The sequence below is a fragment of the Orycteropus afer genome, unplaced genomic scaffold, assembly GCF_000298275.1.
Source record: "Orycteropus afer afer isolate SDZICR_OR568_19922 unplaced genomic scaffold, OryAfe1.0 scaffold00166, whole genome shotgun sequence".
In the NCBI taxonomy this organism is placed as follows: Eukaryota; Metazoa; Chordata; class Mammalia; order Tubulidentata; family Orycteropodidae; genus Orycteropus; species Orycteropus afer.
This window is the reverse complement of record NW_006921753.1, coordinates 2,050,239-2,074,058: the sequence shown is the minus strand read 5'-3', so window position 1 is coordinate 2,074,058 and position 23,820 is coordinate 2,050,239. Positions and strand designations below refer to the sequence as shown.

Below are 23,820 nucleotides of genomic sequence, written 5' to 3'. Positions count from 1 at the left end.
ACACAGAGGGCCTATTTGGTTTGACATCCTCATTAAAAAATTGACCCCCATGGGAGTTTTGTTAGAAAATGGGCTAAAGGAAAGAGATCATTAAATTGGACATGCTAACAGATATTTTAAAAATTGTTTATCAAACATGTTGAAAGCAGGTTACCAGTTGAACCACAGGCTCAAAATGAGTTTCCTTGCTGGCATATGGCATTGACTTAAGGGAACAGACGAGATAGATAATATAATCATTGCTAATTCCACATGTTTATAATTGTGCCTTTGATCTATAGAGTGCGAAGTGCTTTGCTGACATTAGCGGACTGATCTTCCTCACCACCTTCTGTGACATGCAGGGAGCTGCTTTCATCCCCTCAGTTCACTGAGGAGCTAAGAAGCAGAATGTCTAAAGTCATCAGCTTGTTATGATGAAGCCAAGAATAGATCCTGCTGCCCGTGAGTCCTATCTAATTCTGTTTCCTGACTGTTAGAACTGAGCTGCTTCAACAGAGATTCAATACGCAGCTTAGTTCTTGGCTTCTGCCCTCTCCAAACAAATGGCCACAGATCCAGGTAGGAGGTATGTGGAAACTTCACTCTGATCTGACATTAATTTTAATGTACAACATCAAGTTTTTGAGTTCTTTTCCTCCCCAGGGTTCAGCATCATCAGTCAGTTTCTTGAATGTCCAAGAGACAGACTTGTTATAGGCATACCCAGACAATAAATGCAGTATGAATAGTTATGCCTTTCTGGTTTATTATCTTGAGTCTTATATGAGAGTAGAACCTGCTTGAATATATAAGAGAATCATAAAATCTGGCAGTAACTGTATAGAGGTATTCCTTTATATTAAAGAACACTGGTGGTGCAGTGGTAAGAGTGCTTAGAGGCCAGCAGTTTGAACCCACCAGCCACTCTGTGGGAGAGAGATATGACAGTCTACTTCCATAATGATTTACAGCTTTGGAAATTCTATGGGACAGTTGTACTCTGTCCTATAGGGTTGCTATGAGTCACAATCAACTTAATGGCAATGGGTTACTCCTTTATGTTAATCGTTGTGGGTTTACTGGGAAGACTCCAGTGCATCATTAGACTGGTTACATTTTTTTTTTTTTTTGGTAATGTTCAAATGGGTCATAACATCATCCAAACACAATGAACTTTGTTCAATCAAGGATTCTGAAATATGCAACTGTTGCTTATCAACATAATTTTAAATACCTAAATTTTTCTATTTCTTTATCGTTCTTAGAAGACTTTCTTTCAAGTTCTGGTTTAGCTTTCAAGAGTTCAAGATGGAAACAAAGAATCTTGCTTTCATTACCTTCTAGAGCTCCCTGAAATATATAAATGAAAACACTAACTTAAGTTCACTTTTGGAAAAAAAAAAAGTATGCTTTTTTTTTTTTTTCCCTTCCAAATGTACATTACTGATATAGCTCTCTTTAGAGTTTCTGGGAGAGGTCTTTGGTTCAAAGTCAGGTTGCTAAAGATTGAAACAAAATGAGAGAGAGACAAGCTATGACTTTAGTTTGTCATTTCTCCTCTAGCTTTGACATTCTTAAGGATTTCAGTTGTAGTTTAAGAACTAGAATTCTAAAGCACTTTTTAACTTAGGAAATTGCAGTCCCATCTGTGACTATTGCTTAAACTTTTCACTGATTACTTTTGACTTTTTCTAATGTGTTCAAGCTTGACAATGAATCAATAAAAGTATCAAAGTTAGAACAAGGTAAGTGGTATTTAATTGTGAGCGTCACTTTATTAGAGGAATAGAAGGAAAAGTTGTATGAATTCCCAGAACAATCAACAGTGCTTGTGATCAGCAATGGTGCTGAAATATTGTCATATGAAGAAATAAGGGAATTTAGAGTGTCCTTGACATATACTACTCACAGTGAACAATTATTGCCATTTTTATTAGTACCACTACTACAAACAAATGGACTGCTTTGATAAGTAGGGAGATCCTCTGCCCCTCTATTTAAATATAGACAAGACCATTATTACCCAGGATTTTATAAAGGTGATTCAATTTAAAAGTGTAGGTTTGTCTAAATCTTGAAAGCCTATTCCAAAGATAAAATGTATATAAAAGAACAAACAAACAGACAAAAATAAAACACTTGGAGCATACAGATGAAGATGTTTGTGAAGGCCATAAGAGTGATGACAATCTATTTGTCAGTTCTTTGAACAGTCCAGAGGAGCTCTGGTGGCTCAATGGTTAAGGTATTTCACTGCTAATCACAAGGTCATTTGTTTGAACTCACCAGGCACTCTGCAGGAGACAGACAAAACAGTCTGCTTTCATAAAGATTTATAGCCTTGGAAACTCTATGGTGCAGTCCTACCCTATCCTATAGGGTCATTATGCATTGGAATTGACTTGATAGCAGTGGGTTTGGGATGGACAGTCCTGAAGGTAGGAGTAGCTTAGTCTACTCCACCAGAAGTAAAAAGTAAGACTGAATAGCAGTATTTAAAATAAGAGAGGTGTTGGGAATTTTAACATTAAGGTCTGCCTTGCTGTTCTCTCAACACTACCTTCAATATAAAAGACAATAAACCAAAAACAAGTGGAAATTGATAGCAATTTCCTCAGAGGGAACTCTGCAGTTCCTTCAGGAGAAACTGTCACCTCTCACTCACTAAAATGTACTGAGAAAGTAAATCTTTGGAGAAGGTGACTTAAGGTACTTTGACTTTTGTGGTTTTTTTTTTTTAAAAAATTCTGATAAGTTTTCTCATAAAGATTCACCCAAGAAAAGAGATAAGTCAATTTTACAAATACATGTCCAAGTTGATTACGTATTTATGGATGTGACTGAAGATAGAATTCAAGAATATGTGAATAGAATGTAATGCCATCTAGTGGTACTAAACAGCATGAGAGTTATGGCCTTAATATCATTCTTACACGCTTAGATGAGGGTGTTGGTCAATTTAACATATTGTGATCCCTATGTGTTTTGCTCTGGTAGCATAGTGGCTAAGACACTTGCCTGCTAACCAGACGGCTGGCGGTTCAAACCCACCAGCCACTCCCCGGAAGGAAGGTTGGGCAATCCTACTTCCGTAGTGATACTGCCTCGGAAACCCAAGGAGGGGTCGCTATGAGTCGGGGCCGACTCGACGGCACATAACAGCAACATGTGTTTTGCAGGACTAAAATGGTCTCATGCCCATCACACTGCTCACTGGCTTGTCACGGCACTTGAAATTTCTCTCATAAAAGCTACCTCTTTGGGTTAATGTGGTGACTTTAGAAAGTCCCTAGCTAAGATGGCTCAAGAATCAAATGGACTTATGAAAAGAGAACAAGAAAACAAAAATGAAGTTCACCAATTTTACAAGGACAGCCTTGCTAGGAGTCACCATCCTACCTTACATAGAATAGGTAAGAAAACACTTATGAATTAAATGGTAAGACCTGTGTCGAGAGCTATCTACTTCACAACTCTCTATACAGACAGGGTAATATGGACACCTCTCTGGCCTAGCAAGTTTTCTACAGACATGCAGTAGTGAAGTAAATTGGATGAATGGTGCTTGGCAGAGAAAAGTCCTTTGGATCTTATTTTCAATTATTGTGCTTTGGAAAAGGTTCCTGCCTAAAATTGACTTCCCATGCCTTTTACTTTTTAAAAGTAATTTAATTTATTTACTTATTTTTATTGTTATTGAAGCCCAAGCCTTTTAAATTAATTTTCTTTACTGGTAGAAAAGGGATTTTTTTAAATGTGACTAGGTGCATGTTCCAAGGGTAGGACAAGAATATGAAATTCAGCTGTGAGAAATATTTTACAGGGTTTGTTAACCACTTAATGAGCATGACAGTATAACTTCCTTTTTAGTTCCCATTCCTACTTGGCAAAAAGTTTTCTTAGTGGTCCTTCCAATCACTGGTGTACATCAAGGGATAAAGCCAAAGACATTAACTGCAGTTTTAATTTATAATATTGAAAAAAAAGCTTCTGTCAAAAATTTTGCACAAAGATGATCTTTCACAAACAAAATACTTTGAAATATCATTTTAAAAACTCTGTAAAGATGTACAGATTTGAAAACCCTATGAGGCGGTTCTACTCTGTCCTAAAGGGTCACAGTGAGTTGGAATAGACTCAATTGCAATGGCTTATTCCTTTATATTAACAGAGCTTTTGTAAAAGACCTTGGTCCAAGTCTCACCCCAAACCAAGTAAATTCACTACTGAAACAGAAACTCTGGGGTGAGGCCCAGCAGTCTTTGCTTTAACAAGTCCTTGGTTATAATTATTGTTTTAGCACCTCTCAGATGTCTAGTCAGTGATTTGATCATGCACTATGAAAGTGAAGAGCAAGTTTCATTGATACTTCAAATAGCAATGAATTTGTTTCCAGAGTGTTTCAGGATTTTGTTGTAAATCACTGCTGGTAATGGTACAAGTTGGCAAACTCTTTGAAAGACTGTTTGACAGGACAGGTAGTGCCTGACTTATGATGTATTCAAGTTATGACTATCCGCACTTACTACCATCTGTTTCTGTTTTTTTTATCCTATCATTAGTAATATGTACTATATACAATGTTAAAATATATCTGTAAGTTTATATATAATGTTTCCACCACCCAAAGACAAGTAAAGATCACACTTATAAAGATACTGATAATAAAGGCAATAATAATGAAAATAAACAAACAATTAAAAAAGGATTTAATTTATATCAGCACCATCTTACGTAGAAGTCACAATGAAATCCCACTGTAAATCAGGAAATACTTGTATATCAAAATTTAAAATTTTATTGTTTTAACCTAGCAATTTCATTTCTATTGCTTTATCCTACTGAAATAGTTTTACATGCACATAAATAAATGTATTATCATTGTTGTAAGGTGACATCAAGTTGGCTCTGACTCAGTGACCCTATGTGCAACAGAAGGAGACACTGCCTGGTTCTGAGTCATCCTCACAATCATTGCTCTGCTTGAGGCCATCATTGCAGCCTCTTTGTCAATCCGTCTTATTGAGGGCCTTCCCCTTTTTCGTTGACCCTATGCTTTACAAAGTATGATATCCTTCTCCAGGGATTGGTCTTTTCTGAAAACATGATCAAAGTAGATGAGACAAAGAAGTTTAGCCATTCCTGCTTCTAAGGAACATTCTGGTCATACTTCTTCCAGGACGGATTTGTTTGCTCTTCTGTCAGTGCATGTTTTCAGCATTCTTTGCCAATACCACAATTCAAAGGCATGAATTCTTCTTTGGTATTCATTGTTCATTGTCCCCCTTTCACATCCATATGACATGATTGGAAATATCATGGTGTCTTGATTCTCTAGTGCTGCTATAACAGAAATACCACAAGTGGATGTCTTTAACAAACAGGAATTTATTCTCTTACAGTTTAGGAGGCTAGAAGTCCATATTCAGATTGCTGGCTCTAGGGGTTGGGTGAAGGTACCTTGACTTTGGGCTTCAGGTCTGCCTCTTATTCCAGAACCACTGGAGCTGGAGACTTCTTTCTGACTCACCCGGCTACTGGCTGCTGAAGCTGTCAAACTGAAGGTCAATACGTAAAATGGCTCAGACCCAAGATCAACAAGCAACACAGCAGGCCACTGGTTCAAGTCCAGAAATAATCCCAAGAGCAGCAGACAACATGCCACCACTGGTTCAAGGCCAGGAACTGGAGAGGAAGACTCAGCCAAACACAGGATCTAAATGTACCAAAAAGCTAGAGACCTTTCTCAAAGCTTCTTATATATTGGAAGCAGGACACACCCCCAAAGACAGCTACTTAGCTGCTCACAACAGATCCCACCATGGAGTTGATCCCAATCTCATCCTGGTGAATAACGGCATCCAGCTGCCCAGCCACTCAAAACCATGGCCCAGCCAAGTTGACACACACCCTTAACTACCACACATGGCTTGGGTCAGGCACACCTCAGTCTTCAAAGTGACATCTTTGCTCTTTAACACTTTAAAGAGGTCCCTTGTAGCAGATTTGCCCAATGCAATACAACATCTGACTCCTTACTGCTGCTTTCATGGGTATTGATTGTGGAGCCAAGTGATATGAAATCTTTGACAACTTCAATCTTTTCTCGATTTATCATGATGCTGCTTATTGGTCCAATTGTGAGAATCTTCATTTTCTTTATGTTGAGGTGTAATCCATACTGCAGACTGGTGTCTTTAATCTTCATCAGAAAGTGCTTCAAGTCATCATCACTTTCAGTAAGCGAGGTTTCATCACCTGCTTATTGCAGGGTTAATGACTCTTCTTCTCATCTTGATGCTGCATTCTTCTTCATATAGTCCAGCTTCTTGAATTTTTTGCTCAGCATACAGATTGAATAAGTATGGGGAAAGGATACAACCCTGATACACATTCTTCCTGACAACAAATCATGCAGTGTCCCCTTGTTCTGTTTAAATGACAGCCTGTTGGTCTATGTACAGGTTCTTCATGAGCACAATCAATTGTTCTGGAGTTCCCATTCTTCTCAATGTCATCTATAATTTATTATGATCCACACAGTCAAATGCCTTTGCATAATGAAGAAAACACAGGTAAATATCTTTCTGATGTTGTTTGCTTTCTTCCAGAATCCATCTGACATCAGCAATGATATATTCATTCCACATCCTCCTCTGAATCCAGCTTGCCTTTCAGGAAGTTCCCTGCCAATATACTGCTGCATCTATTTTTTATTTATCTTCAGCAAAATTTTACTTACATGTGATATTAATGATATTGTTCAATAATTTGTACTTTCTGTTCAATCACCTTTCTTTGGAATAGGCACAAATATGGATGTCTTCCAGTCGATTGGCCAAGAAACTGTCTTTCAAATTTCTTGGCATGAAAGAGTGTGTGCCTCCAGTGCTGCACCTGTTTGCTGAAACATCTCAGTGGGAATTCTGTCAATTCCTGGAGGCTTTTTTTTTTTTTTTTTTTTTTAACCAATTCCTTCAGTGCAGCCCGGACTTCTTCCTTCTTGATCATATGCTGTACCTCCTTAAATGGTTGAATGTTGACCAATTATTTTTGGTACGGTGACTCTGTGTATTCCTTCTATCTTCTTTTGATGTTTCCTGCATAGTTAAATATTTGCCCATAGAATCCTTCAATATTGCAATTTGAGGTGTCAATTTTTTCTTCAGTTCTTTCAGCTGGAGAAATGCTGAGTGTGTTCTTCCATTTTGCTTTTCTAATTCCAGGTCTTTGCACATTTCATTATAATACTTTATTTTGTCTTCTTGAGCCACATTTTTGAAATTTTCTGTTTAGCTCTTTTATTTCATCATTTCTTCCATTCGTTTTAGCTACTCTAAGTTCAAAAGCAATTTTCAGAGTCTCTTCTGACATCCATTTTGGTCTTTGTTTCCTTTCCTGTCTTTTTAATGATGTTTTGCTTTCTTCACGTATAATATTCTTGATGTCATCCACAACTTGTCTAGTCTTCAGTCATTGGTGTTCAATACATCAAATGTATTCAGATGGTCTCTAAATTCAGGTAGTATGTAATCAAAGTTATATTTTGGCTCTCATGGACTTGTTTTAATTTTCTTCAGCTTCAAATTGAACTTGCATCGGAGCAACTGATGGTCTGTTCCAAAGTCAGCTCATGGCCCTGTTTTGACAGATGATATTGAATTTCTCCATTACTTCTATCCACAAATATAGTTGATTTGATTCCTGTGTATTCCATCTGGCAAGATGCATGTGTACAGTTACCATTTATACTGCTGAAGAAAAGGTATTTGCAATGAATAAGTCATTGTATGTGTATATATGTATACCAATCCCAACCCATTCATCGAGTTGATTCCGACTCCTATTGACCACCATTGGGTTTCCAAGGTTGTATATCTTTACAGAAGTAGATTGCCTCATCTTCCTTCTGCGGAGCAGCTGATAGGTTTGAATTGCCAACCTTCTGGATAGCAGTCAAATGCCTTAGGCATTGTGTCACCAGAGCACCTTATATATGTATGTTGTTATTGTTGTTATGTGCCATTGAGTTGGACCCGACTCATAGCAACCTCTCCTTGGGTTGCTGAGGCAGTATCACTACAGAAGTAGAATGCCCAACCTTCCTTCTGAGGAATGGCTGGTGGTTTTGAACCACCAGCCCTCTGGTTAGCAGTCAAGTGCCTTAGGCACTATACTACCAGCACTCCCATGTATACAGATGTATAATACAGGGTTATTTATAATTATGAAAAGTAAGATATAAAATTAATAAAGTCTAGTTAAATAAACGATAGTCATTCTCATTATGAAATGCTATATAGCCATTAAAAAGCATGTGGCAGGTCTCCATGTATAGGCATGCAAAGAACCACATAGGAAGGTAGGATAGTTCAGTAGTTAGCTGTGTTTGGAGCCAAGTTAGGTGGGCTTGAATCCTGTGTCTGCAACTTAATAATGCAAATTTGGACAAATTACTTAACTTTATGTGATTCAGTATAGCTCCAAGAATTAAACGGTGAATAGTTGTGTATAACACAGTGCCTGGCATGTAGAATGTGCTAGAAAATAGATTAATAAATGAAAAACTAAAAAGTATAGAATAATGTATACTTACAGAGAGTGAAATTGGAGCTAAAGGTAGAAAAAGAATCTAATTTTTAGAGTTAATTTAATAAAATTCACATCTGTGATTAAAAATAATTTAAAAAAAAACATTAAAAATTGAAAAGTTAAAGCGTAACTGCAAGTTCCCACTCTGAGGCCCTCTGCCCAGAGAAGAAAGCTGTGTCCTTGTAGTAGAAATCTCCCAGAGTGCCTTGCTCTTGCTTTGGCCCCACACCCCAGCTCTATGTACTGATATCCCCCCTTTTGGGAAATTAATTTTATCTTACTTCACTTTTACAAAACACCTGCATTTGTACCTGTTTCACTAACTGATAGAAATCCAAAGAGGATTTTTGCTCTTATACAACAAAAAACCTAGCATGTAGAGTTTGTTTTACAACAAGCTTTTAAAGAGACAGTGTGCATCTCAAGCAGCCAGAGTGGTGTTGCCAAGCTCCTTCCTAGAGAATTACATTCAGTATTAAGCCACCACAGCTTTCAACTATGTCTGTAAGCACTATGTGCTAATATTATTTTAGGTTTTATGCATTATTTGGTATAATTTGGTAGGTTATTGTTTGAGTCTGGGAATGTTCAAAATTTTTTCCCATATACTTTACTAGTAACTGTTTCTTTGCTTTACACCGTTTTAGTTTACAAAATGTGGCTTAGGAACATTCTACCTTTGGACGACAAGAGAAATCTGTACCTTGGAGGTTCTTGTATTTCTTAAGCATCTTCTGGCTCACAGTGCTCTCCTCATAGGTGTGCTTGAGCTTGAGGAGTTCACTGTTGAGAGCCTTGGCCTCCTGAGTGGTGTCCAGCAACACCTGAGACTCCTCATGCTTCTGCTTCCAGTCAGTAAGAGCCTTGTCTGAGTGCTGCTGGCTGCTCCTATTCCAGGGTGGCTGTCATGAAGTAGGCCTTCCCAAGGACAGACTAGGCATCCCCAAGCTCCAGCTGCAGACAGTGTCTGGCTCTCTCCCGTGAGGTGTTTCTAGAATTGACTGTCTCTATGGCTTTAGCAGACTCCTGCAACCTAATCGCCCACTTCTTCCTTGGAAAGGGAGACCCAAAGGGCACATACAGCAACTTTATAAGAGTGCATCCAGTCTGTTCTTGATTAAAGATGGTACATGGGTGCAAAATAAAGTGGCTCTGAGATCAGCTTAATAACCAAACCAAACTGACTGCCATGGAGTCAGGTCCAACTCATAGCAACCCTTTCTTGGGTTTCCAAGGCAGTATCCCTACAAAAGTAGATTGCCCAGCCTTCCTTCCAAGGAGTGGCTCGTGGGCTAGAACCGTCAGCCTTCTGGTTAGCAGTCAAATGTCACCTTAATAGTGCAAAGCAAAAGCAGCTCATGTCTGGAAATGGCCTCCTTGTGTGTAGAAAGCCGAGATATCTGCTGATCACCATTCTCTGGCTCCTGGGTCCACATGTATTTCCCTCCACCCTTTGGCAACCTAGACTTGGAATTCAAAGGCTTTTTGAATTACTGTTTTCCTGACCCTAAACTTTTAATAAGCAATGCAGATTTTTGTTAATGATTTCGAGGGTGGCGGAAAGGAAGAAAGGGAAAGATTTACTATCCAGCCCACAATAAGCACATCCTTAGGTACATCTAGTCTCTAAAGAGCCTCTTTGGCTATGCTGCCCTCTTGGGCTCTCCTACTCATTCATTCTCCCTCTAATGCAGATCCTAAACATGCTGGCAATCTTTTTCTTCTTTTTCTTTCTTTTTTTTTTTTTCACCTCCTCCTCTTCTCCCAAACTGATATGCCCAAATCCATCCCATCATTATGTCAATTAACAGGTCTCATTGCTCTTAGCAAAAGAGCTCTGGTGGTGTAGTGGTTAAGTCATTTGGCTGCTAACCAAAAGGTCAGTAGTTTGCATCCATCAGCCCCTCCGTGGAGGAGAGATGAGGCACCGTGCTTCCGTAAAAACTTACAGTCTTGGTAACCCAAAGGGGGTTCTCATGAGTTGGAATCAACTCAATGGCAATAAGTTTTATTGTGATTTTTACTGCTCTTAGCAGATACTTTAATCCCCATCATTTATTACTACAGCATCCTTTGGGTTGGAGCACTTTATTAGAGTGTTAACTACACCACTCATATAATATAGCGCTTTTAGGAATTCTGTTGTATAAAATATGTTCTCTTGTTTACCTTTCCTGTAGGGACACTGACAACTGCATTTTACACATTCATTATACTCCATAGATTAAAGGTACTGTACATATCAAAGTTTTAAATTTTTTATTGTGAAGTGTATAACAAAATATTTTAACTATTTTCAATGTCCAATTCAGTGACAGTACACTCACCATGCTGTGCAACCATCACCACTATGCATTCCTAAATTTTTCCATCACCCTTAACAGAAACTCAGTACACCTTAAGAAATACCCTCATTTTTCTCTCCCACGCACACTGGTAACCATTAATAAGCTTTGGTCTCTATGCATTTGCCTATTCTTGATATTTTATATAAGTTGGATCACACAGTATTTGTCGTTTCATGACTGATTTATTTCACTTGAGTGCTTTCAAGACTCATCCATATGGCAGCAAGTCAGGACTTCATTTCTTTGCCAAAGGCATTTGACTGCTAACCAGAAGCCTGGCAGTTCAAACCCACCAGTCTCTCCTCAGAAGGAAGATTGGGCAATCTATTTCTGTAGAGATACCACCTCAGAAACCCAAGGAGGGGTCTATATGAGTTGGAAATGACTCAACAGCAGTGAGTTTGAATATTCCATTCAGAGGTAGATTCCCCAATAAGAAAGCCAAGCATGGGTTTACTTGTGCTGACTGGGTACTCTCTCCCTGACAAGGATTATAGATTTGAAGAGGCTTTGATTCTGTAGGAAGGTGCTGTGGGGTTGGCAGAGACACGGATGCTAGCTATACCTAGAGGAAGAATCTTTGATGTGGTGAAAAAAATGTTAAGTTGTTCACTACAGATTAGTAAGTAAGCACAAGTAAGCTAATGTTTACCCTATTTGTTGAGTAATCCTACACTGATTCTATTGAATGTATATACTGCATTTTATTTATACATTCATCTGTTGATGAGCACTTGAGTTGTTTCTACATTTGGCCATTGTGAATAGTGCTGCAATGAACATTGGTGTACAAGTATCTGAGTCCCTGCCAAAGGTTTTTCTGATCTACTCTTATTAAACATGAAAAAGGTCCAACAGAACAATGTGGTCATAAAGTGCCTTTGTGGTAGAATCCTGAAAAATTCAATCTGTGCTCAGCATCCAAGAAGGGTCTGGGCTCTGCCAACAATTCCTTGCTCACTGGTTTTCCAACCATGTTCATTTTACCTCCATGCTGCACTTTCCTTAACTTTTAGAAGGAGATTCTGATGCTTTACCCCGTCTCATAAAACAATTACATGCATGTTAACTACTTTAGAAATACTTACTTTGGGTGACCAATTGTGCTAGTTTGTCTAGCAATGACAGATTTCTTCATAATGTGAAACTTTTGGTGCTAAAACTGTGAAACACCCAGGAAAACTGGAACAAATTAGTCACCCTTGTTTCACCAATAATTTTGTTCTAGATTTAATGCCAACAACTATTTCACTCCTCAACTTGCAAACTATAAGAACCTACTTAATTGCTTAGAATATGTGAGGGGATGTGGGAGATTAAGAAACAAAATCCCTATCTTTGGAGAGTTTAGAATTCAGAAGCAGTAAATTGAGTCTCCAGTAAGTTTGATTCTGCTAAATTGACTTATTAGGGAAAGCCAAGCCTGAAAATCAAAGCTAGTAGAGCCTTAACTTTTCTCAGTTGAAAAATATGATTCTAAGATTATTTTTGTAGTTGTCTATCTTGTTGAGGTGATTTAAAAGGAAAGCACGGTACAAACAAAGCTTTATTTATTTGCAGTTCAGCTAATTTTGAAGACAAAGGTTCTTGGAAATTGCTGTTTGCCCATATTTTGCTTTAGTTGTTATTTACTATAGAACTAGTTCCAACAAATCCATGTGGTCATAAAACAATATGTATTCTTTCTCTCTTTTTTATGCTACAAAAATAACATCAAAAAGAATGACAGGTAGTCATTTTCACCAAATTCTGCAATCATTAGAAGATTTTTTTTTAACTTTAGAAGCAAATATTGTATCTGAATATGAGGAGGCATTTCAATTCAAAGCTCCACTTTTCTGTGGCCCAGAGTTTTTAAAACATCTATTGTAAGTATTTTTAGTATCTGTCATCCCAAAGCCCTTTTTATGTTACTGTGGATACAGAGATGGATCACTTGGTATCCCTTTTGGGACAGAATACAGGGGCTGTTTAGCAACTGTATTGCAATGCGTCTCAAAGATTTAGGTGAAGAACTGAAAAACAATATTTTTGGTTGAAGCTAAAGAGAAATACATTGATCTGCCCTGGATTTTTGCCAAGCTACCAAGTTAGGGACACATTCTTTTGAGTAAACCTTTAACAATTATAAACTGGAGTTGGTTTGACACTTTCTCTGATAGATATACAATTCCTCAGCCTCTGAACAAAATGTTCTAGTACTACACCTTGATATCAAGTCTTGATTCAACTGGGCTCAAATTTCTTTAGTTCCTGAAGAAAAACTTCTAAAGGCTTTATGTGGAGGTGGCTATGAAACTGGCCATCTAACTTTAGGGGTAGCCTGAGGATAATTTCTTTTCAAAGAAATCTCTGTCCCGTAAGCCATGGTGATAGATCCTAACGTGTTTTCAGCTATCTTTCACAGACTACTTTGTAGTCTGAAAGTTGTAGACCAGAGAGATGATGACTTTAATGTATAGAGACAAGTATGTACATAGACCCAGTTATTTCAATGTTCCAAATGCAACATAGGCTTTTAAGTGATAGCCCATTTTCAAGCAATAGCTCAAAATCACATCTGTGAAACCTTCTCTTGGACCCCTAAGAAAAGCCTCCTTTATCTCCTCAGGACTCCTTTATAGAACCTATCACTTTGAACTGTAATTTTTCTTTTTTTAGCTCCTCTAGAATGTATGCTTCTTGCCAACAATGACTGTTTCAGCCTTGGGCTTGAGGTTTTCCAAGCACTAAGCAAAGATTTTTTAAGTGCATACCACAAGGTTTTGGAGGCAGAACCCCTACTCCCATACTCCTTGATATAACTAATTCTAGATTAAAGACAACCTTGCCCTACTCATTTGTCACCCTCTAGTCTTCAGTTCTCTGGACGATAGTTTTCATACTCCTCCATTGCACCGTTTCAGCATTGCCTGTGAATAGAGCACTGCAGCTCAGCCTTGGACTTCTGTTCTTCCTTGTACTGCTCTTGCAACAGGTCACAGTCATGCCTGGCTGACTGCAGGACATGGGCCAGGGCACCCTGTGAATTTAGGGGACACATGAAAAAGGTACCACCTCCATTAACAATGAAAGGCTTCAAGGTGGCAGGACTTTTTTCACCTAAATTAATAACAACCTGCCACAAACTGAACCTGAGCCTCCTAAGATAATACCAGGGAGAGAATATGGGACAAGAAGAGAAAGAATAGAGAGTATCTAATTGCTGATGTTAAAAGAGGGAAGAGAGTTCTATTTAGAGAAATGCCAGACTGATGATGTGGGCATCAACAATAGACAGACTTGGAGTTGTAGAAAGAATAGAGAATGCAAAGGCAACAAAGAGAACTTTCACTATCATTTAGAAAATAAAATTTATATTTAGTAATATATAAGATTCAGATCTTGTTTGCACTGGAAAGGACCACTGAGATTTAATCTAATGTTTCATTCCATTGATGCAGAAAATAAAATCTTTTATTTCATATGCAAATCTCTGAAACCCACAGCTCTTATCACTTTAAAAGAACACTGTCCAATACAACTTTCTATGATGACGAAAATGTTCTATAATAGGCTGTGCAATATGTCAGTCACTAGCCATAAGCAAATTTAAACTCCTGAAATATGAGCAGGGTGATGTGTGGTCAAAATTAAATGTTTAATTGTATTTAATTTTAATTAAATTTAGATTGCCACATATTGCTGGGGACTACTGCATTTACTGACATCAAAGTTGAGTTTAATGGATATTTTCTATCACTTAAATTGTGGTAGTTAACATTGTATGTCAACTTGACTGGGCCATGGTTTTGAGTGGTTGGGCAGCTGGATGTAGTTCTTCCCCATGATGAGATTCTAATCACCTCCATGGTGGAATTTTCTGTGGTCAGCTAAGTTGTTGACTTCAGGGTATGGCCTGCTTCCACTATATAAGGAAAATATTAAGAAAATTCTCTAGTTTTTTGGCACATCTGGATCCTACATTTGGCTGAATCTTCATCTCAGTGGCCTGCTGTGTTGCCTGCTGATCGTAGGATTGTTCCTGGATTTGAACCAGTGGTCTGCCGTGTGTCTGTTGATCTTGGGATTGTACCATTCTACTTGCTGATCTTGGGTTCATCAGTCTCAGCAGCCAGCAGCTGCCCAAGTTATGAGAAGCCTCCAATTCCAGCGGGCTGGAATAAGAAGGCAGAGCTGATGCCCGAGGTTGAGGGGCATTCACCCAGCCCCTAGAGCTGTGTAGTAGTTAAGGTTATGTGTCAACTTGGCTGGGCAGCTGTTGTTGTTGTTGTTGTTATGTGCCGTCGAGTTGGACCTGGCTCATAGCAACACCTTCTTGGGTTGGCAAGGCAGTATCACTATGGAAGTAGATTGCCCCATCTTCCTTCTGAGGAGTGGCTGGTGGGTTTGAACCATCAGCCTTCTGGTTAGCAGTCAAGTGCCTTAGGCACTACGCTACCAGAGCTAGACAGCTAGAGTTAGTTAATCCTCATGATGAGACAGGCAATCAAGTTCATGGTAGAATCTGTTGTGAGCAGCTGAGTAGCTGCCTTAGGGATGTGGTCAGCTAAGTTGTTGACTTAGTATATAAGGGGAAGCTTGGAGAAAAGTCTCCGAGCTTTTTTGGCACACTTGGACTCTCCATGTAGCCGAGTCTTCATTCAGCAGCCTGCCATGTTGCCTGCCAATCTTGGAACTGTTTCTGTACTTGAACTAGTAGCCTGCCATGTTCCTTAATAATCTTGGGACTGTGCTATTTTACTTGTTGGCCTTGGGTTTGTCAGCTTCACCAGCCAGCAGCTGCTTGAGTTAAGAGATGGCTCCAGCTCCAGTGGGCCAGGAGCAAGAGGCAAAGCTGAAGCCCAAGGTCGAGGGAGATTCATCCAGCCCCTAGACCTGATGCTTTGAACTCAGACTTCTAGAATAAATCCCTGTTTGTTAAAGCCATCCACTGTCGTATTTCTATTCTGGCAGAACAAAACAACCAAGAGAACCAAAACAACCTGGCACTCTGAATTTGGACTTTTAGTTTTCTAAACTGTAAGAATAAATTCCTGATTATTAAAGCCATCCTTTTGTGGTATTTCTGTTATAGTAACACTAAAAAACCAATACAATGGTGGTCTTGCTAATCTAGCACCAAAGTTCCTAGGAGAAACCTGAAAAATCAAGGCCTCTACTGGGCCTCAAAGGAGCTCTGGTGGCATAGTGCCTAAGTCATTTGAGTGGTAACCAGAAGATAGGGCAAGAAAGGAAGATGGGTCAATCTATTTCCATAAAGATTTACCACCTCCGAAACCCAATGTGGGTCACTATGAGTCAGAACCGACTCAATGGCAGTGAATTTGGTTTGTTTCACTGAGTCTCATGTGTCCTTTATGCAAATTAATAAAAAGTACCTTCTCCACACAGGTGCATCTCTGAGGGCATGAGACTTGGTTACCTCAGCCAGGCACCTTTGTGCAGTGAGTAAGAAGCAGCAATACATAGTGACCTGAGAAGGATATAGACTTTGGAATCGGATAAACTTGGGTTCACATCATGACACTTTCTTTTTATTTAATATATATTTATTAAGCACTTGTTCTAGGCAGTAGTGCTACAGAAGAGAATGAGATGAAGATAATATTCCTAGCCTCAAGGAGCCAAAAGATTAGTGAGGGGATACATAATGTTGTCTTAGGATCCAAGTGCTGCCATAGCTGAAATACCACAAGTGGGAGGCATTAAAGAACAGACTTTTCTTTTTTTCCCACAGTTAAAGAGGCTAGAAGACTGAATTCAAGGTGTGAATTTAGGGTAAAGTCCTTCGTTATCTATTTCAGCTTCTGGAAGCTGCCAGCAATCCTTGGCATTCCTGAGTAATAGATACATCTACTACCATCTTCCTCTTCCCCTCTCTGTGTGTCTCTGTTTGGTTCTTTTGATAACTCAGAAGTGATTAGGTTTAAGACCCACCTTACTTACATATGACCTAACTAACATAACAAGGAAAACTCTGTTTTTAAACAGAATCACATCTATAGGTATAGGGATTAGGATTCAACATGAATTTTTGGAAGAAAGAATTCAATCTCTAACACATATAAATAAATAAATAATAGCAACTTTAATTAAAAAAAAAATGCTGTCTGATAGAAGTAAGAAAATGATAGATTGGCATGATATGGAATAGGTGTCAGGCATTAGAACAGCAGCTATACCATTCCTAAGACAGGAATGATGGTGCTTTGCTTAAAGGATATGGCTGGAGGAAAATAAATGGATGAAAGCAGATGTATGAGATGAGGTCTCAGAAAGAGGCTGGAGCAAGATAAACAGGGGCTTTGCAGGCCAATTGGAAACCACTAGAGAGGCAGCCATAGAGATCTTCTAAAAATATAAATCAAGTCTACCTCCTTAAATTGCTTCACTGTCTACTATGAGCTGTATCTTCTTGGACAGGTACTTGTCTTTTCAGAGCCTTGATTCCTTCATGTATGTTGATATGTCAATTCTTGCTGCTTCATATGGCTGTGAAGATTGAGAAAACTAAGCAAAATAGCTACTACAATGCTCAACATACAAGAAGTGGCAATATTTTAAACATTTTTTTATCTGCTATAGGAAGGAGGGGCAACTATAGGAATAAATTATAGACTATTAAAAACAAGTTCTGAAGACTCAATGACCTCCACCTTCAGAGTATTTGCTTTTGAAGTGAGATCATGTACAAGTGAAGTACTTTGGGGTATAAGTAACAAGATGGTTTGGATAAAAACAGATAATTAGCATTAAATACTGGGACCTACATAATTCATCTCTCAGGTTAGTACTATGCTTTCACCTTTGAAGAACTACTTCCATTGGGGTCACCTACCAGCAACATTAAATTTTTTCACAGGAAGAAATTTCTATAATATAATGACAACTAAAAGTAATATTGAAGTAACCCAACCTCATTTATTTCATTCAATTTTTTAATTTCATTCCACCTTTTGGTCATGAAAGCTCTTTGTGAATCTTTGATTCTGAATTGCTTGCCAAGAAATGGAATTAAATTTAAAAGGATCATTAAATTATTTTCTAATAGAATTATTATTTTGGTCTCCTCTTCCAGTTACCATCCTAGATCTTCAATCTGCGAAGCGAAATGGCTATTTTCCCTAGAAAGCAGGTTTATCAGAACTGACCTTCCTTTTCTTCCAGTCTCCTTATGAATTGCCCTACAAAAAGCTTTCACAAAATAAGTTCATCTATTGCCATACCAGTAATGTATCAAACAGTATTTCGCTGCTATTCCTAAGGTTTATTCATAATGAATAAGGAACACTGAAGAAGAATTGATGCTTTTGAGCTGTGGTGTTGGCGGAGAATGCTGAAAGTACCATGCACTGCTAAAAGAACTAACAGGTCTGTCCTGGAGGAAGTGCAGCCAGGATGCTCCTGGGAGGCAAGAATGGCCAGACTTCGTCTCACATACTTTGGTCATGTTGTCATAAGGGACCATTCCCTGGAGAAGGATTTCATGCTTGGTAAGGTGGAGGGTCGACAAAAGAGGGGAAGGCCCTCAATGAGGTGGATTGACATGGTGGTAGCAGTGATGGGCTCAAGTGTAGCAAGAATTGTGGAGCTGGCTCAGGACTGGGTTGTGTTTTGTTCTGCTGTGCATAGGGTCACTATGAGTTGGAGATGACTCACTGGCACTTAACAACAACATTGACACACCAGCTTGATTATTGACTTTAAGGACAAAGAGAATGACTCCTACTCACATATTTCTGATATTTAGCAAGGGTGAGAATCCAGTTATCAGGAGAATGAAGGCAATGAGCCTTTTCAGAACTCAAAAAATAGTCCTAGGAAAAAATCAATTTCCAATAGAATTTAAATATGAGTCAATAAAAAATAATGTTAGCTACAATTTACTGAAAATCTTCTATGTGCCAGGTACTTTACATGTATTATCTAGCTTAATTCTAACTCTTTGGTAAAGTAGGTATTGATTTACCCATTTCACAGGAGGAGAAATTGAACAACTTAGTTAAATGTGATTGATGTACAAATATATAGCTAACAATTAGTGGAGGTGGATTCAAATTAAGTTCTTACCCAATTTCTGGTTATGTAATCTCTGGTAGCATAGTGCCTAAGGCACTTGACTGCTAACCAGAAGGCTGGTGGTTCAAACCCGCCAGCCACTCCTTGGAAGGAAGGTTGGGCAATCCTACTTCCGTAGTGATACTGCCTCGGAAACCCAAGGAGGGGTTGCTATGAGTCGGGGCCGACTCGACGGCATATAACAACAACAACAACAATTTTCAAGAAATTACATTTATTTTCATCTCATTTGTAAAATGAAGATAACCATAAAAGTAATAAAAGTTTATTAATGAACATTAAATGAGCGTGAATGTATTTTGTAAACTGAATTCTGAACAAATATTAAAAATAGCCATTAAACGGTAGAGAATGTGAACATTAATAGGTGAAGTTCTATTACATTCTGTTCCACCCTTACTATTAACTTTAAACCATTCAAAGTAGGACATACATGGTTATTAGAAATAATGCTAAAAGCTAAACCATTCTTGGGTAAAGGCACTTGCTTCTGTATTCCACATAATGCATCCTAAAAGCCTGAAATATTTATGATTCCTACTTTCTTGCTTTGGGAGTTCTGGTGGTGCAATGCCTAAGGCATTTGACTACCAACCAGAAGGCTGGTGGTTCAAACCCATCAGCTACTCCTTGGAAGGACGATTGGGCAATCTACTTCTGTAGAGATAATGCCTCAGAAATCCAAGAGTCGCTATGAGTCAAATGCACTTGACAGCAGTGAGTTTGTTTTTTGCTTTTTCTTAACCCTATTTTGCTTCAAGTTCTCAAACTCTCAACATCATAAGAAAGCATCTATTTGGGCTGAAGAATAAAGTGTCATATTTTTTTGGTTTCAGGAACTTTTATGTGTGCTTAAAAATTGTTGAAAAACCCAAAGAGATTTTAATATGGATTATGTTAACATTTCTCGTATTAGAAATTAAAATAATGGCATTTATAGTAAATATTAACTAAAAAATAACTATTTAACAATGATACAATAAGAATGATGTTTACAACCATTTTTAGAAGAACAGCTGTATTTTCCAAAATTAAAAAATAGAAGTATGCATTATTTACATGATTACAAACCTCTAGCTTAATAAAAGATGGCAGGATTCACATATCTGCTTCTGAAATCGATCTATTTTAATATACTCTTTTGGCTGAAGTATATGAAGAAAATCTAACTGTACAAAATTGGAAAGGGAGGTTTATTTTCATATAAATGTCACTATTATTTAGTACTACAACAAAATGAAAAAGAGTTTCTTAAAGGATGCTCACAATGTCTTAGTCTGGGTTGTCTACAGGAGCAAAATCGGTGAAACATACATATACACATACACACATACATGTACATATATGTATGTGTGCATGCACATATACACATGCACATATGCATGCACACCTATGTTTTCATGCATGCATGCATAACTTGTACATGTGTACACTTGTGTGCATATGTACACACATATGTACATGCATGTGTGTATTTACACATATATACATTTGTACAAATATATGCACACACATACACATATGTGTATATACATATACATGTGTGTACATACATATACATGTATATGTAAACATATACATGTGTCTATATATATATGCATATACATATCTATAAATATATATATAAGGAGCTCTGGTTGTGTAGTGGTTAAAGCATTTGGCTGCTACCAAAAGGTCAGTGGTTCGAACCTGCCAGGTGTTCCACAGAAGAAAGATGAGGCAGTCTGCTTCCATAAAGATTTCCAACCTTGGAAATCCAGTGGAGGTCATTATGAGTCAGAATCAACTTGATGTCAGTGAGTTTGTTTTTTTGTTTTGTGTATACACACATGTGTGGGTATGTACACACATACACAAATGTGGGTATGTATACTCACACACACACACATTATTGTTGTTAGTTCCATCTAGACCACTCCAACTCATAGCAACTCTCTTACAACTGAAGGAAACACTGTCCAGTTGTGCATCCTCACAATCTTTGCTATACTTGAACCCATCATTGCGGCCACTATGTTAATCCACCTTGTTGAGGATCTTCCCCTTGTTTGCTAACCTTCCACTTTACCAAGCATGATATCTTTCTCCAGGGAATGATCCCTTTTGACAACATGACCAAAGTAGAAGAGATGAAATCTGGCCATTTGTCACTTCCAAGTAGCATTCTGGCTGCACTTCCTCCAACACAGATTTGTTCATTCTTCTGGCAATCCATGGTATTTTCAATATTCTTCGCCAACACCAAACTTCAAAGGCATCAGCTTTTCTTTGGTCTTCTGTATTCCTCATCCAGTTTTCACATGCATAAGAGGTAATTGAAAATGCGATTGTTTGGGCAATGCGTACCTTAGTCTTCAAAGTGACATCTTTGCTGCTTAACATTTTAAAGACCTCTTAGACAGAAGATTTGCCCAGTGCAATACGATGTCTCATTTTGTCACTGCTTCCATAGGTGTTGACTGTGGATCCAAGTAAAATGAAATCCCTGACAACTTGAATCTTTTCTCCATTTATCATGATGTTGCTTATTGGTCCAATAGTGAGGATTTTAGTTTTCTTTATGTTGAAGTATAATTCATACTGAAGACTTTAGTCTTTGGTCTTCATCAGTAACTGCTTCAAATTCTCTTCATTTCCAGCAAGCAAAATTGTGTTATCTGCAAATCACAGTTTGTTAATGAGTCTTCTTCAAGTCCTAATGCTACATTCTTCTTCATATATAGTCCAGCCTCCCAGATTATTTGCTCAGCACACAGTTTGATTAAGTATGGTGAAATGATACAATCCTTATGCACATCTTTCCTGATTTTAAACCATGCTATATCCCTTTGTTCTGTTTGAACATTAGCCTCTTGGTCCATGTACAGATTTTTCATGAGCACAAGTAATTGTTCTGGAATTCCCATTCTTGTCAATGTTATTCATAATGATCCACACAGTAAAATGCCTTTGCATAGTCAATAAAACACAGGTAAACATCTTTCTCATATTCTCTGCTTTCAATCAAGATCCATCTGACATCAGCAATGACAACCCTCATTCCATATCCTCTTCTGAATCCAGCTTGAATTTCTGGAAGTTCCCTGTCAATATACTGCTGCAACCATTTTTTTAAATTATCTTCAACAAAGTTTTACTTGCATGTGATATTAATGATACTGTTTGGTAATTTCCACTTTCTACTGTATCACCTTTCTTTGGAACTGGCACAAATATGGATCTTCTTCAGTCAAATGATCAGGTAGCTGTCTTTCAAATTTCTTGTCATAGACAAGAAAGCACCTCCAGTGCTGCACCTGTTTGTTGAAACAATTCAATGAGTATTCCATCAATTGGAATACTCATTGAATTGTTTTTCTCCAATTCTTTCAGGGAACTTTGGACTACTTCTTTCAGTACACCATTGGTTCTTGATAATATGCCCCCTCCTGAACTGGTTGAAGGTCTAGCAATTTCTTTTGGTACAGTGACTCTTTGTATTCCTTCCATCTTCTTTTGATTCTTCCTGCATCATTCAATATTTTGCCTATAGAATCCTTCAGTATTGCAACTCAAGGCTTGCATTTTTTCTTAAGTTCTTTCAGCTTGATAAATGCCAAGCCTGTTCTTCCCCTTTGATTTTCTAACTCAAGTCTTTGCACATTTCATTATAATACTTTGCATTGTCTTTTCATGCTGCCCTTTGAAATCTTCTGTTCAGCTCTTTTATCTCGTCATTTCTTCCATTCACTTTAGCTACTCTCAGTTCAAGAGCAAGTTTCAGAGTCACTTCTGATATCTGTTTTGTTCTTTTATTTCTTTCCTGTATTTTTCATGACCATTTGCTTTCTTCATGTATGATGTTCTTGATGTAATCCCACAACTTGTCTGGTTTTCAGTCATTGGTATTTGTGCATCAAATCTATTCTTCAGATTATCTAAATTCAGGTGGGGTGTAATCAAGGCCATATTTTGGTTCTCGTGAATTTGTATTAATTTTCTTCAGCTTCAAATTTGAACTTGCATATGAGCAATTGATGATCTGTTCCATAGTCAGCTCCTGGCTTTATTTTGACTGATGAAATTGTGCTTCTCCATCACCTCTTTCTACAGATGTAGTCAGTCTGATTCCTGTGTGTTCCATCTGGCAAGATTCATGTGTATAGCTGCAATTTATGTAGCAAAAAGGTAGTTGCAATGACTAAGTCATTAGTCTCGCATTTATGAGGCACTCTCCAGCATTCTTTCTTTCACCAAGGCCATGTTTTCCAACTACCAGTGATTCTTCATTTCCAATTTTCGCTTTCCAATCACCACTAATCATCAATACATCTTGATTGTATATTTGGTCAATTTCAGACTGTAGAAGCTGGTAAAAATCTTCAGTTTCCTCATCTTTGGCTCTAGCGATTGGTGCATAAATTTGAATAATAAAAGTATTAACTAGTCTTCCTTGTAGGCGTATGGACATTATCGAATCATTGATAGCATTGTACTTCAAGACAGATCTTGAAGTATTCTTTGTGATGATGAATGTGATACCATTTCTTTTTAACTTGTCATTCCTAGCACAGTAGATCATGATTGTCTGATTCAAAATACCAAATACCAATCCATTTCAGGTCACTAATGCCTAGGATATCAATCTTTATGTGTTCCATTTCATTTTTGACAATTTCCAATTTTCCTAGATTCATACTTTGTACATTCCATGTTCCAATTATTAATGGATGTTTGCAGCTGTTTCTTCCCATTTTAGTCATGCCAAATCAACAAAAGGAGGTCCCAAAAACTTTACTCCATCCACATCATTAAGGTTGACTCTACTTTGAGGAGT

The 23,820-nt window shown here is 37.9% G+C and overlaps 1 protein-coding gene across 1 annotated transcript in view; it reads right to left on the bottom strand.

Moving 5' to 3' along the window:
- MYH15 (myosin heavy chain 15) overlaps positions 1-23,820 on the bottom strand; it is a 214,061-nt gene that overhangs the window by 39,241 nt on the left and 151,000 nt on the right. The window contains 9 exon segments of the mRNA XM_042781754.1: positions 1,217-1,332; positions 8,579-8,595; positions 9,278-9,464; positions 9,466-9,686; positions 13,808-13,833; positions 13,835-13,950; positions 17,986-18,075; positions 18,078-18,109; positions 22,036-22,057. Of these exon segments, the coding sequence (XP_042637688.1) occupies positions 1,217-1,332; positions 8,579-8,595; positions 9,278-9,464; positions 9,466-9,686; positions 13,808-13,833; positions 13,835-13,950; positions 17,986-18,075; positions 18,078-18,109; positions 22,036-22,057 (827 nt within the window).